Here is a 15,131-nt window from a genome sequence, read left to right as displayed (position 1 = left end):
TATTATTCTGGCAGTTTTACAGCTCGGAGGTCATAATAGATCAGAATATTCGAGGGACCGGGGGCAACATGCTGGAGACGGGTTTATTGAGGATGATGTTGATTAAATAATTATTAAAGTGCAATATTCGAATGATCGGAGGCAACACGCTGGAGATGGGTTTATTGAGGATGACATATCGAATTAAGTATTATTTAATTGTAATATTCTAACAATCTGAGTCAACACGCCGAAGACGGGTTTATTGAGATGCCGTGTCGATGAGGCAGTTGCAGGGGGAGTCTAATCACGGTCTCTCAGACACTTCGGGGTCCTGTGTTGGTCTTCTCTGGGCGCAGGTCCACTATCTGAACTGGATACGGCCCAGATCCGGCTGACTGCAGTAAACCTCGGGATAAAACAGAGAGACTATCATTAGCATTATGTTACGAGTACATCAGGTGTTATGGGAAGTGTTCCCGGTTCCGGCTGACCTAGTTAATGCAGCGTAACAATCATTTCATTGAAAAAGTGTTTTAAGTGTATGCCACAGTAAAGAGATGTGTTTTTAGTCTAGATTTAAACTGACAGAGTGTGTCTGCTTCCCGAACAATGTTAGGAAGACTGTTCCAGAGTTTAGGTGCTAAATAGGAAAAGGATCGACCGCCTGCAGTTGATTTGGATATTCTCGGTATTATCAACTGGCCAGAATTTTGAGATCGCAGTAGACGTGATGGAGTATAATATGTTAAGAGCTCGCTCAAGTATTGGGGAGCTAAACCATTTAGTGCTTTGTAAGTAATAAGTAAGATTTTAAAATTTATGCGATGTTTAATAGGCAGCCAGTGCAGTGTTGACAGAACTGGGCTAATATGGTCATACTTCCTGGTTCTAGTAAGAACTCGAGCTGCTGCGTTTTGGACCAGCTGGAGTTTATTTATTAAGCGAGCAGGGCAACCACCCAGTAGAGCATTACAATAATCTAACCTTGAGGTCATGAACGCATGAACTAACTGTTCAGCATTTTGCATTGAGAGCATGTGCCGTAATTTAGATATATTTTTAAGATGGTAGAATGCAGTTTTACAGATGCTAAAAACATGGCTTTCAAACGAAAGATTGGTATCAAAGAGCACACCCAGGTTCCTCACTGACGACGAGGACTTGACAGAACAGCCATCAAGTGTTAGACAGTATTCTGCAACCTGGTCTCATTGTGAAAATGTACCTCTGGCAACGTTTTTGCAAACCGCCAAAATACGTACCAATAAGTACATATCTCTGCAGTTTCAAAGTGAAATGAACACTAGAGGCAGTAAAACAGCAAGCACTTTTTATCGGGGTTTTTTTCCATGTAAATGAATAAATTTTGGAGTTTGCGTCACTTAATCTGCTCCATATGCTCGGCTTTTTTTATATAATAAGTTTGCTCAGTAGCTCAGCTGGTACAGATTTGTACTTGTAATAATGAAAGCTCAGGTACGAATCCCGTGAAAGACAAGGCATGATAAAAGAGCTCAAAGATGAGTTCACACAAGCTAACAAGACATGGTTACTATTGTATTTTTGTCACATTTGCTTTTGTTAACACTATCGGTTAGGTTTAGGGTTTAGTGTAGGTGTACGTTAAAAAAACAATGTCACAAAACGTCAGATTGACGCTCATCTGTTCCGGGAAAAAAACGAAGCTTTTGGCGGCACCCAGTGGACATATCACTTTGAAACTGCAGTGATATGTACATATTGGTACGTATTTTGGGGTTTGCAAAAACGTTGCCAGAGGTACATTTTCGCAATGAGACCAGGCTGGTATTCTAGGTTACTACTTGTGGAGCTTTTTTGTCCAATAATTAAAAATTCATTTTTTTCTGAATTGAGTTGCAGGAAATTACCGGTCATCCAATGTTTTATATCAGCTATGCATTCCGTTAATCTTGTGAATTGGTAAGTTTCTTCAGGGCGTGAAGAAATATAGAGCTGAGTATCGTCAGCATAACAATGAAAACTAACGCCATGCTTCCTAATGATATCTCCCAGTGGTAGCATGTACAGGGTGAAGAGTAGCGGTCCTAGCACTGAGCCTTGTGGTACTCCATACTGAACTTGCGATCGGTGTGACATATCTTCACTTACTACTACAAACTGATAACGTTCGCATAGGTATGATTTAAACCATGATAATGCAATTCCACTAATACCTACATCATTTTCGAGTCTATTCAAAAGAATGTTGTGGTCGATAGTATCAAATGCAGCGCTAAGATCGAGTAACACTTATAGAGAGATACAGCCACGATCGGATGATAAGAGCAAATCATTTGTAACTCTGACGAGAGCAGTCTCAGTGCTATGATACGGTCTAAATCCTGACTGGAAATCCTCACAGATACCATTTCTTTCTAAAAAGGAACATAATTGTGAAGACACTGCCTTTTCAAGTATTTTTGACAGAAAGGGTAGATTTGAGATTGGTCTATAATTGACTAAATCTGCAGGATCAAGTTGCGTTTTTTTAATAAGTGGTTTAATAATAGCCAACTTAAAAGTTTTTGGTACATATCCTAATGACAAAGATGAATTAATGATATTAAGAAGAGGATCTATGACCTCTGGTAGCATCTCTTTTAATAGCCTAGTTGGTATAGGATCGAGCATACATGTTGTCGATTTTGATGATTTAACGAGTTTAGCCAATTCTTCTTCTCCTATAGCAGTGAATGAGTGTAATTTTTCCTCAGTGACACTAAAATGCTCTGTCTGATGTGATGCTGTATTAGACGGCTACATGGTTAAATTTTTTTTCCCTAATATTATCAATCTTACATGTGAAGAAGTTCATAAAGTCATTACTGCTGTGCTGTTTACAATCATCAGAAGTTGAAGCTTTATTTTTGGTTAATTTAGCCACTGTATCGAATAAATACCTTGGGTTGTGTTTGTTTTCTTCCAAGAGAGTTGAGAAATAAGCAGATCTAGCAGTTTTTACGGCCTTTCTGTATGTGTTCATGTGCTCTTTCCACGAATTACGAAATACCTCTAATTTTGTTTTCTTCCAGCTGCGCTCCATTTTTCTGGCTGCTGTTTTAAGGGCCCGGGTGTGCTCGTTGTACCACGGCGTTGGACTATTTTCTTTAATCTTCTTTAAGCGCAGAGGAGCAACTGTGTCTAAAGTACTGGAAAAGAGAGAGTCAATAGTTTCTGTTGCAACATCGAGTTCTTCTATACTATCTGGGATGCTGAGCAGATGATACTGATGAGGGAGATTATTTAAAAAGCAATCTTTAGTAGCGGCAGTGATTGTCCAGCCATTTTTAAAGCGAGGGGGCGGCTTTGCAACCTTAGCTAAATTAGGTATACATGATACTAAGTAATGATCTGAGATGTCATCGCTCTGCTGCAGAATTTCAACGGTATCAACATTTATTCCATGTGACAATATTAGGTCTAAAGTATGGTTATGGCGATGAGTGGCTCCTGACACGTGTTGCTTAACTCCAATAGAGTTTAGTGTGTCTTTAAATGCTAATCCCAATACGTCTTTTCCGTTGTCTACATGGATATTAAAATCACCAACAATTAGTACTTTATCTACGGCCAGTACTAACTCAGCAAATCAGCAAATTCTTTGATGAAGTCTGTATTATGCCCTGGTGGCCTGTATACAGTAGCCAACACAAATGTTAAACGGGTTTTATCATGTACACTACATAATGTTACATAAAGCACCACAACTTCGAAGGAATTATATTTGAAACTAGACTTCTGAGTAATACTGAAGATATTATTATAAATTACAGCAACCCCTCCCCCTTTACCTTTCAGACGCGGCTCATGTTTATAACAATAATCTTGGGGGGTGGACTCATTTAAGGTAATGTAGTCGTCAGGTTTTAGCCAGGTTTCTGTCAAACAGAGCACATCTAGATTATTATCTGTAATAATATCATTAACAATAAGCGCTTTTGGGGAAAGGGATCTAATATTCAGCAACCCAAGCTTTATCAATTGTTCATCTGTATTATATATTTTGTTTATTTGTTGGACGTCAATTAAATTTTTACTGTTGAATGGTTTTGATGTTTTTTTGTATTTACTAATTCGGGGAACAGACACAGTCTCTATATGATAATATCTAGGTGAAAGAGTCTCTATGTGCTGGGATTTATCTGACTCCGGAAACGTGAGACAGCTAGCAGACGGTCGGTTTAGCCAGTTTGTCTGCTTCCTGACCTGGGCCCTAGTGAGTCAAGGTTTAGCTCTAAGACTATGTGCCAAATTACTAGAGAGAAGAGCGGCACCACCCCAAGAGGGATGGATGCCATCCTTCTTCAACAGGTCAGGTCTGCCCCAAAAACTTTTCCAATTGTCTATGAACCCTATGTTATTTTGCAGACACCACTTAGACAACCAGCCATTGAGTGATGATAGTCTGCTAACTATCTCATCACTCCTTTTTACAGGGAGCGGTCCAGAACAAAAAACAGCCTCAGACATCGTACTAGCGAGTTCACACACCTCTTTAATGTTAATTTTGGTGATCTCCGACTGGCAAAGTCGAACATCATTAGTGCCGACGTGAATAATAATCTTAGAGAATTTACGATTAGCTTTAGCCAGCACTTTTAAATTTGCTTTGATGTCAGGTGCTCTGGCTCCCGGTAAACAAGTGACTATGGTGGCTGGTGTCTCTATCTTCACGTTCCGTGTAATAGAATCGCCAATGACTAGGGCACTTTCAACAGGATACTCAGTGGGTGCTTCACTGAGAGGGGAGAACCTGTTTGATGTTCTAACCGGAACGGAAAAGCGGTTCTTTGGTCTGCGACTATGCTGCCTCACTGTTACCCAGTTTCCCTGCTGCGAGGGCCCTGCAGCCGGAACCGAAGAATGTACAGAGTTCACTAAGCTATTCGCATCCAAATCAGTGTCTAAAGCTGTTACATCCTCACTACTCTCAGATAAAGTATGGATGCGTGTTTCTAATTCTGAAATCTTCTCCGTCAGCCTAACTATCTCCTTACATTTATCACATGTGAAGCCCTGTTCGCCAGCGGAGAAGCCTACACTAAACATGCGACATGCAGTGCAGATGATAATGACAGGAGAAGACATGACTTACCGTGTTTGTTGATTAATCCAATTTACCACTTACCACAATCGTTTGCTGGACACAATTTACTAATCCAAGTTATGAACTCAGAAAAAGGGAGACCCGGGTGCAGAGATAACAAGCTAACAGGCTAGCAAAATGCTAACGTGTGATGGTGATTTAGATTAAAAGCTAGCGATGTCAAATTTAACGTGATAGGCAATTTTAAACAATGTATGGTGATGAGTAAGTTATATTTAGCAGTAGAAGAAAGAGGAAATATCAAAATAAAGATTCAAACGTAAGCAAGGCTCTACAGAGCTACAGACTTGAGCTACAGAGCAACAGACACAGCAGGCAGACAGGAGCCGAACATGTGAAAACGTCTCGGTTACGGATGTAACCCTCGTTCCCTGAGGAGGGAACGGAGACGTAACGTTAGTGACTAACGAATGGGGGTTTCGCTTAGAAGCCTATCAACTTCGAGTTTTGAGAAAACGCCCAATGGCGTGCCAATGCCATGGGGCATGCGGAATTTGCATACGTAGCTCTGCCTCACTGCGTGAGTATATAAGGAAGTACGAGGCAATATCGCATTATGTTACCTGCTTGAGGAGCCAAGACTGAACTCCTGCGTTCCAGGCAACACAGCTCGATGTGGCAAGGGGACGTTACGTCTCCGTTCCCTCCTCAGGGAACGAGGGTTACATCCGTAACCGAGACGTTCCCTTTCGTTCAGTCACTACGACGTAACGTTAGTGACTAACGAATGGGGGTCCCAATATAATCCCGCCACTCAGCTGTCTTCCAGCGCCCTGCGTAAGTGTGAGTACCCTGTCGTAAGACTAGTACGGACGAAGGACTCCCACTTAACACAGGATTACCAAGGTACACTGGGAAGCATATCCCAGTGAGGGAATGCCAAGATGCCTACCCGTGGGGAGGACTTAAGAGACACATATGACCCGGAGAGGGTTGCATATGGAAGATCTCTAGGGTACCAGCCGAAGGTGGATTTTTAACCCTAGGGGTGGCGGGGACACGCCAAGGGAAGAAACCTGCTCACTGCGGAGACTTACGGTGAAATACACATGTGGGGGTCGCCAGAGGGAACCATGCACATGGGGCACCTGGCCGGACATGAGGGTCTGGGCTCGAAAGGGCAGACTGAACTGATGTCGGCGTCGACAGTGCTGGAGGAGCTCAGGGCTCTCGGGGAACTCACCTGAGGAAATATCGCACGTATCCAGTCCGTGGAGTGGAGTGGCGAGCAAGCGAAGACACCTGAACCTGGTCCATCACCGGCCCCTCGGGGGGGCGAGTACATAGTCGGACACTGGCTCCACTCGGAGATTGTAGAATCTGGCGAATGTGTTGGGTGTCGCCCAGCCTGCAGCTCTGCAGATGTCTGCTAGCGAGGCGCCATGCGCTAGAGCCCAAGAGGAAGCCACACTCCGGGTGGAGTGTGCCCTCACACCAAGGGGACATGGTCGGCCTTGCTGCTGGTAAGCCAAAGCAATGGTGTCCACTATCCAGTGAGACAGCCTTTGCTTTGAGAGAGCACTTCCCTTCCGCTCTCCACCATAACAGACAAAGAGCTGGTCTGAGGTCCTGAAACACTGCGTCATGTCTACGTAGGCGCGGAGAGCGCGTACTGGACAGAGCAATGCCAAGGCTGGGTCTGCCTCCTCCAAGGCAGCGCTTGCAGGTTCACCACCTGGTCCTTGAACGGAGTGGTGGGAACCTTGGGCACATATCCAGGCCGGGGTCTCAGGATCACGTGAGAGTTAGCCGGCCCGAACTCCAGGCACGCTTCGTCAACCGAAAATGCCTGCAGGTCCCCGACCCTCTTGACTGAGGCCAATGCGGTCAGCAGAGCCGTCTTCATAGACAGAAACTTAATATCAACCGACCGCAAAGGCTGAAAGGGAGGTCTCTGCAGAGCAGTTAGCACTACTGCAAGGTCCCAAGAGGGTACGAGAGGAGAGCGAGGAGGATTCAGTCTCCTAGCTCCCCTCAGGAACCTGATGACCAGGTCGTGCTGACTTACCTTTTTGTTCTCCAAGAGATCGTGGTGGGCAGATATTGCGGCCACATATACCTTGAGGGTGGAGGGAGACAGCCTTCGCTCCAGCCCCTCTTGGAGAAACTCAAGCACGGACCCGATCGGACATTTCCAGGGGTCTTCTTGGCGGGAAGAGCACCAGGTGACGAAGAGGTTCCACTTCAACGCATAGGCATGCCGAGTGGACTCTGCCCTAGCGGAAGTGATGGTGGCGACCACCGTAGGTGGTAGGCCACTCAAACCTGCCGGGTCCCGTCTAGGAGCCACACGTGGAGGTTCCAAAGGTCGGGACGCGGGTGCCAATGGGTGCCCCGTCTCTGAGTAAGGAGGTCCGGTCTCAGAGGAATAGGCCAGGGAGGGGCTGTCGCAAGGAGAATGAGTTCGGGGAACCAGGTCCGGCCGTGCCAGTACGGGGCGACCAAAAGGACCTGCTCCTTGTCCTCCCTGATCTTGCACAGAAGCTGTGCGAGTAGGCTCACTGGGGGAAACGCATATTTGCGTAGGCCCCGCGGCCAGCTGTGCGCCAGTGCATCCGTGCCGAGCGTGCCCTCGGTCAGGGAATAATACAGGCTGCAGTGGGAAGAGTCGTGGGAGGCAAACAGGTCTACCTGTGCGTCGCCGAACTGTTCCCAAATCAGCTGAACCGTCCGGGGATGGAGTCTCCATTCTCCCGGGAGAGGCTGAAACCGCGAGAGCTCGTCGGCTGCGTGGTTCAGGACTCCCGGAATATGGACAGCACGAAGGGACCTCAGGCGCTTCTGACTCCATAAGACGAGATGGCGGGCGAGTTGAGACATGCGGCGGGAGCGTAGACCGCCCTGGTGGTTGATGTACGCTACTACGGCCGTGTTGTCTGTCCGGACAAGCACATGTTGACCCTTCAGCAACGCTCGAAAGCGGTGCAGGGCGAACCGTACTGCCAGCAACTCGAGGCAATTGACATGCAGGAGGCGCTGGGGTCCTGTCCAGGAGCCCGCGGCTGCTTGTCCATTGCACATGGCACCCCAGCCCGTGGCAGAGGCATCCGTCGATACGACAACATGCCTGGAAACTCGTTCTAAGGGCACACCGGCCCGTAGAAAGCTGAGGTTCGACCACGGGGAGAATGTCTGTAAGCAGGCCCGCGTCACTTGGACCCGGAGCGTGCCAGACTGCCATGCCCATCTCGGGACTCGATCGCGAAGCCAGTGCTGAAGCGGTCTCATATGAAGCAATCCGAGCGGCGTTACCGCGGCTGCAGATGCCATATGCCCCAGGAGCCTCTGAAAAAGTTTCAGTGGAACCGCATTCTTGCTCTCGATTTGTCGGAGGCAAGTCAGTAGAGACTGCGCGCGCTCGCTCGAAAGCTGCGCGTACATGGCGACCGAGTCGATCTCCATACCGAGAAAAGAGATCCTCTGCACTGGGCAGAGTTTGCTCTTCTCCCAGTTGACCCGAAGGCCCAGACGGGTTAAGTGGTGGAGAACCAGATCTCTGTGTCCGCAAACCTGCTCTCGAGAGTGGCCTAGTATGAGCCAGTCGTCGAGGTAGTTCAGGATGCGGACCCCGTGCTGCCAAAGGGGCGCAAGGGCTGCCTCGGCGATCTTCGTGAAGACGCGAGGGGACAGAGATAACCCGAATGGGAGAACTGCGTACTGGTATGCCCGCCCCTCGAAAGCAAACCGTAGGAACGGTCTGTGTCGAGGAAGGATGGAGACATGGAAGTAGGCGTCCTTCAGGTCGATCGCTGCAAACCAATCGTCCGGACGAACGCATTCGAAAAGGCGTTTCGCAGTCAACATCTTGAACGGAAGCCGGTGAAGGGATCGGTTCAAGATGCGAAGGTCCAGGATTGGCCGTAACCCACCGGTTTTCTTGGGTACAATGAAGTAGGGGCTGTAGAACCCCGACCTCATTTCGGCTGGAGGGACAGGCTCGATCGCACCCTTCGCCAGTAGAGTGGCAATCTCCGCACGCATGACGGGGGCATGGGCCCCGGTCATGGTATAGCGGACTCCCCTGTAACGGGGAGGAGCCTGCGCGAACTGAATCGCGTAGCCGAGCCTGATGGTCCGGGCAACCCAGCGGGACAGCCCCGGAAGCTGAAGCCAGGCTTCCAGAGACTGCACCAACGGGGTCATACGGACGACAGACGTACCCTGGGTGGGGCAGCGAGGCAGCGTTACCGGCGCGGACAGGGGAGGCTGTTGGGCGTCCCCGGGTCGGAGCACGGTTAACGGCTGCGCCCTGACAGAGGAGACCAGGGAAGGACTCGCGTTCCACGGGGGTCTGCTCTGCCAGGGGGCTGGCGACAGAGAGGGACGAGAGTGGCGAGACCCGAGGGTGGCGCGCACTGCCGTCACCGATCTCTGGGGGCTCAGGGATGGGTTTGTCAGTTCTTTCTTTAACCACATTAGGGTGCTGCTGACCCGGGGGCCAGCAGCTGAACAAAAGATTCTCCCCCGGCCCTCCACCGGGGGAAGGAGCGGCCCTGCCGCCGTCTCCTGGAAAGAACTGCCCATCCCTGAGCCGTCCGCATCAGGAGCGCCGCTTAGCCTGGCGTTTCTTCGCGGGCTGCGGGGCTGGAGCGGACTGGGACGCCTTCCTGCGGCTGCCTCTGCGCGGCCCGGGTGGAGGCTGCTGCTTGGGTGGCGCAGAGGCGGAGGAAGCCGCGGGAGGGCGTCCTCGGCGGCGAGCAGGCTGAGGCACCTGCGCGGGCGGTGGGGTGGAGGCAGCAGCTGACCGCCGGGGCAGGATGTATTTTATAGCCTCAGTCTGCTTCTGAGCGGCCGAGAACTGTTGGGCGAAGCTCTCGACCGCTCCGCCGAATAGCCCATCCTGTGATATGGGGGCGTCGAGGAAACGTGTTCGCTCGGCGTCGCGCATATCAGACAGGGTGAGCCATAAGTGTCTCTCCTGGACCACATTTGTGGACATCACCTGACCCAGGGAGCGCGCGGTCACCTTCGTCGCCCGGAGAGCGAGGTCGGTGGCGGCACGCAACTCATTGCTGAGCCCTGGATCAGCCCCTCTCTCGTGCATATCGCACAGCAACTTGGCTTGGTAAGCCTGAAGAGTTGCCATGGTATGCAAAGAAGCGGCGGCCTGCCCCGCAGCTCTATAGGACTTCGCCACCAGAGATGACGAAAACCTACAGGCCTTGGAGGGGTGCTTTGGGTCACCACGCCAGGACGAAGCGCTCTGTGGACACAGTTGCATCGCAACAGAACGTTCGACTGGGGGGACCCCAGTGTACCCATGAGCCGCGGCTCCATCGAGAGAGGTGAAGGCGGAAGAGGCCGCCAAACGTTCACGGGAAGACAACGGGGCCTTCCAGGAACGCGCAACCTCTTCATGCACCTCGGGGAAGAAAGGTATTGGAGGAGCGGCCGGACGGGTGTCCGAACGCGCCGCCCCCAAAAACCAATCATCCAACCGCGAACGCTCGGGCTGAGGCGGAGGGTTCCACTCCAGTCCAAGCGCTGCGGCGGCCCGAGAGAGCATGGCTGTCAACTCTGGGTCCGACTCGGGCAATGCTGGGACACCCGAAGGTGGCAGCACAGCCGAATCCTCATCCTCAGATGACTCCAGCCCACCTTGTGATGCGGCGATAGACATCACTTCCTCCTCCGCCGCGCCAAACGCCACAGTCGGGACAGCAGGAGCCGGCCCCGATGTAGACGCCTGAGCGCGGACCGGGTCAAGTGCCTGAGAGGGGGGTGTGGGCCGAGGAACTAGCGTCGGAGCTTTGTTCCACACCGTCACCCTCAGATCACCCTGGTCACCAGCCAAAGTGCCGCCTCCAGAGGAGACCGCAGATTGGGGGGGGACGGAGGGGACTCTCGTTCCGGCATCAGCACGGAATTCACGGAGTCTCGATCGAAGCACTGAGATGGCCAGGTTCCCGCAGAGAGAACATGAGTCATCCACGAGCGCTGCCTGAGCGTGCTGAAAGCCCAAACACGTCACACAGCGCTCGTGCCCGTCGAAAGAAAAAAGCGATCTACCGCACCCAGAAGTGCACGGACGAAACATCCTGAAAAGGACGTGTCACGTGCAAGCTCTTTTGTGAGAGGAAACTTCACAGTCGATGCCGAAGCGCCCAGGGAAACACACACCAGCTGGATGCAGACCACTGCACAGATCAGCAGGCAGGAAGTATGCGATCACTGGAACGCGCCGTCACACCAACACCGACTGGAAAGCTGCTCGTCTCGAAGAAGCTGACAGAGTCTCAGAAGGCTGTAGGAGTGAAGAGGTAGGTACTCTTGGCTCCGAAAGCAGAAACATAATGCGATATTGCCTCGTACTTCCTTATATACTCACGCAGTGAGGCGGAGCTACGTATGCAAATTCCGCATGCCCCATGGCATTGGCACGCCATTGGGCGTTTTCTCAAAACTCGAAGTTGATAGGCTTCTAAGCGAAACCCCCATTCGTTAGTCACTAACGTTACGTCGTAGTGACTGAACGAAAGGGAACAATCCCTCCATCATATGCTGGTCAATAGATATTTTAGAGCAATCCAAGATAAAGCATCCAGTGCAGTTTCCTGCTCCTGTGAGAAGTCTCTTACTTCATCATTCAACTCATTTGCCTTTGCCTCCTCATCTATCCTATTGATAGATCTTTTGGCTTGGGCAATAATTGTCATACATTTCATAGAATCCCATAATTTTTTAGTGTTCATAGTCGAACAATGACTTTCAAATTCCTCCCTCTCTCTTTTAGTTTGTGGTTTACTGTTCTTAAGCAGGGACTTATAAGTAGGAATCAAATGGACTGCATTATGATCAGAGGAGCCTAGTGGCAATTTAACTTTAGCTGTATAACAATTCTTAACATTCCCATAACATTTGTCCAAGATGTTTTGTTTTGCTATTGATGGAATCCAGGCAACACAGCGTCAAGCCCACATGAAAAAATACTATAGTATATTACAGTAAAATTACTCAAATAAATACTATAGTGTTTTTGAACCTTACTATAGTAAATATACTACAGTAAAATAAAGTGTAGTAAATACTATAATATATTACAATATACTACAATTTACTGTAGTATCTTTACTATAGTATGGTAGTATTTTTTCATGTGGGAGTGTACAATTAAAATCCCCTAAAATAAAACAAGGTGCTTCAGGGGTACGTCTTAATTGTCTGTGAACACAGTCTGCTGTAAGTTTAGCTGCATTTGCAGCATTCCCATTGGGTGGAATATAAACAGTACATACAACCCCAAATCAGAAAAAGTTGGGACAGAATGGAAAACGCAAAAAAAAAAGAAAAAGAAGTGATTTCTAAATTTACTTTGACTTGTATTTCATTGCAGACAATATGAACACAAAATATTTCATGTTTTGTCTGGTCAACTTCATGTCATTTGTAAATATGCATCCTTTCCTGTCATTCAGACCTGCAACACATTTCAAAAAAAGTTGGGACAGGAGCAATTTAGGGCTAGTAATGAGGTAAAATGGTTAAATAATGATGTGATTTGAAACAGGTGATGTCAACAGGTGATTGTAATTATGATTTGGTACAAAAGCAGCATCCAAGAAAGGTCTAATCCTTTAGGAGCAAAGATGGGCCGAGGATGGCCAGTTTGCCAACAAATACGTGAGAAAATTATTGAAACGTTTAAAAACAATGTTCCTCAAAGAAAGATAGGAAGAGATTTGGATATTTCACATTCAACAGTGCATAACATAATTCAAAGATTCAAGGAATCTGGAGGAATTTCAGTGCATAAAGGACAAGGGCGCAAGCCTAAGCTGAACAACTGTGATCTCCGATCCCTCAAGCGGCACTGCATCAAGCATCGTCATTCATCAATAAGCGATATCACCACATGGGCTCAGGACTACTTTGGCAAACCTTTGTCAATTACCACAATACGTAGTTATATCCACAAATGCCAGTTAAAACTGTACTGTGCCAAAAGGAAGCCCTATGTTAACAGTGTCCAGAAGCGCCGTCGACTTCTCTGGGCTCGGAGGCATCTGGGATGGACCATCACACAGTGGAAATGTGTACTGTGGTCAGATGAATCAGTAGTTCAGGTATTATTTGGGAGGAATGGACGCTGTGTGCTCCGGACCAAAGAAGAAAAGGATCATTGAGACTGTTACCAGTAACAAGTCCAGAAGCCAGGGTCTGTCATGGTATGGGGTTGTGTCAGTGCCCTTGGCAAAGGTAACTTGCACTTCTGTGAAGGCACCATTAATGCTGAAACGTACATAGAGATTTTGGAGCATAATATGCTGCCTTCAAGAAGACATCTTTTCCAGGGACGTCCATGCATATTTCAACAACAATGCAAAACCACATTCTGCACACATTACAAAGTCCTGGCTGCGGAGGAAGAGGGTACGGGTACTTGACTGGCCTGCCTGCAGTCCTGACCTGTCTCCAATAGAGAATGTGTGGCACATTTTGAAGCGCAAAATGCAGCAACGAAGACCCCGTACTGTTGCCCACCTTAAGACTTGTTTGCAGGAAGAATGGGACAAAATTACACCGGAAACACTTCATCACTTAGTGTCTTCAGTCCCTAAACGTCTTTTAAGTGTTGTGAAAAGGAATGGCAACATTACAAAGTGGTAAATGCTTTACTGTCCCAACTTTTTTTGAAATGTGTTGCAGGTCTGAATGATGCATATTTACAAATTACATGAAGTTGACCGGACAAAACATGAAATATTTTGTGTTCATATTGTCTGCAATGAAATACAAGTCAAAGTAAATTTAGAAATCACTTCTTTTTTTTATTATTTGCGTTTTCCATACTGTCCCAACTTTTTCTGATTTGGGGTTGTAATAAAATGTTCCCAAATTCATGTGGAAGATAAAAAGGCCTAAGGTTTAGACATAGGCTACTAGTTCAATGTTGGAGTTACAGACCAGCTCTCTCACAGAGAATTGCGAGCACCACTTTTGGCTAACATAAACACAGATACCACCCCCTTTGCTCTTGCCTGAGTTGTCGTTTCTGTCTGAGCGTACCTGTTTCTCACCTGCAATTCCTTCGTTAGCAGGGGGGCGAGTGTGTAGCTAGGCCGGAGCAGTAAGAGTTGGTCCCCGGTATTGCACAGAACCACCTCCGACATGAAGTCCTGATTCACTAGCATGGAGTTGCATGTAATCAGCATACAACTAAAATCAGCATCAGTCCTCTTAATAAAAAAAGCATTGTGTACACAGATCGAGCACTGTGTCAAACATAAATCAAATTGAACAAATAAAACACAAGCACAAGGCAGCAGCATGAGATAGCCCGGGTCGCAACAGAGCAGCCCCACCAGAAAGCCACTGGATTGAGTTCTGTTACTCAAGAGATTCATAGACATGTCTGTGATTGGCTTCATTGCTCAACTCTGCAAAAACACACTGTAAATAGAAACCTTTGATGCTTTTTTCAAATACATTTTCCCAAATATGATATTACGGTATCAACTGAGGGAGATCTTGCTTTAATTTGAGGGTGCTTAGCACCAACTAGCACATCCGTAGAACCGGGCCTGCCTCTTGTGCGGCCTTAGGCCAGTGGTTTTCAAACCTGTCCTGGAGTCACCCCAGCCCTGCACATTTTGTGTGTAGTATTTTTGCTCGTGAGTAGAGAATGTTTAACCCCTCCTGTTCGAACCGCCCGCTCCAAGCATGCATGAGAGTCGAACGCTCTAACAAGGAGGCTAAAGGCTGAAACCTCCAGCATCAGTCGCTAGAGCGTCTCTTGAGATCAGAGGAGCAAGGTTTACTCACACAGCGACTACTAGCTGGCCTCCTTTACAACTGCAAGAACTAAATTGGGTGTGTCTGATAAGGGAGACTGTGCAGGGCTGGGGTTCCTCCAGGACAGGTTTGAAAACCACTGCCTTAGGCAACCAGCCTATGTCACCTATGCCATCCTGCCCTTATTACATCTATTTTTTACTCTATCATTTCTTCCTCAGAAATGGACCGGACTCTATATTTCGTTCTTCTTCTCATTGGTGAGTGTGTTTGTTGTTTTATTAATGGT

The 15,131-nt window shown here is 48.0% G+C and overlaps 1 protein-coding gene across 1 annotated transcript in view; it reads left to right on the top strand.

Moving 5' to 3' along the window:
• The window catches only part of LOC307120857 (C-type mannose receptor 2-like), a 31,931-nt gene that overhangs the window by 4,014 nt on the left and 12,786 nt on the right, over positions 1 to 15,131 (top strand). Inside the window, exon 2 of the mRNA XM_079808055.1 lies at positions 15,064 to 15,102. Within this exon, the coding sequence (XP_079664181.1) occupies positions 15,066 to 15,102 (37 nt within the window). The 5' untranslated portion in view covers positions 15,064 to 15,065. The remainder of the gene's footprint in view (positions 1 to 15,063; positions 15,103 to 15,131) is intronic.

Source organism: Gobio gobio (assembly GCF_949357685.1).
Source record: "Gobio gobio genome assembly, chromosome: 2".
Taxonomy (NCBI): Eukaryota; Metazoa; Chordata; class Actinopteri; order Cypriniformes; family Gobionidae; genus Gobio; species Gobio gobio.
The sequence above is the reverse complement of the archived record's forward strand: the minus strand, read 5'-3'. Positions and strand labels throughout refer to the sequence as shown.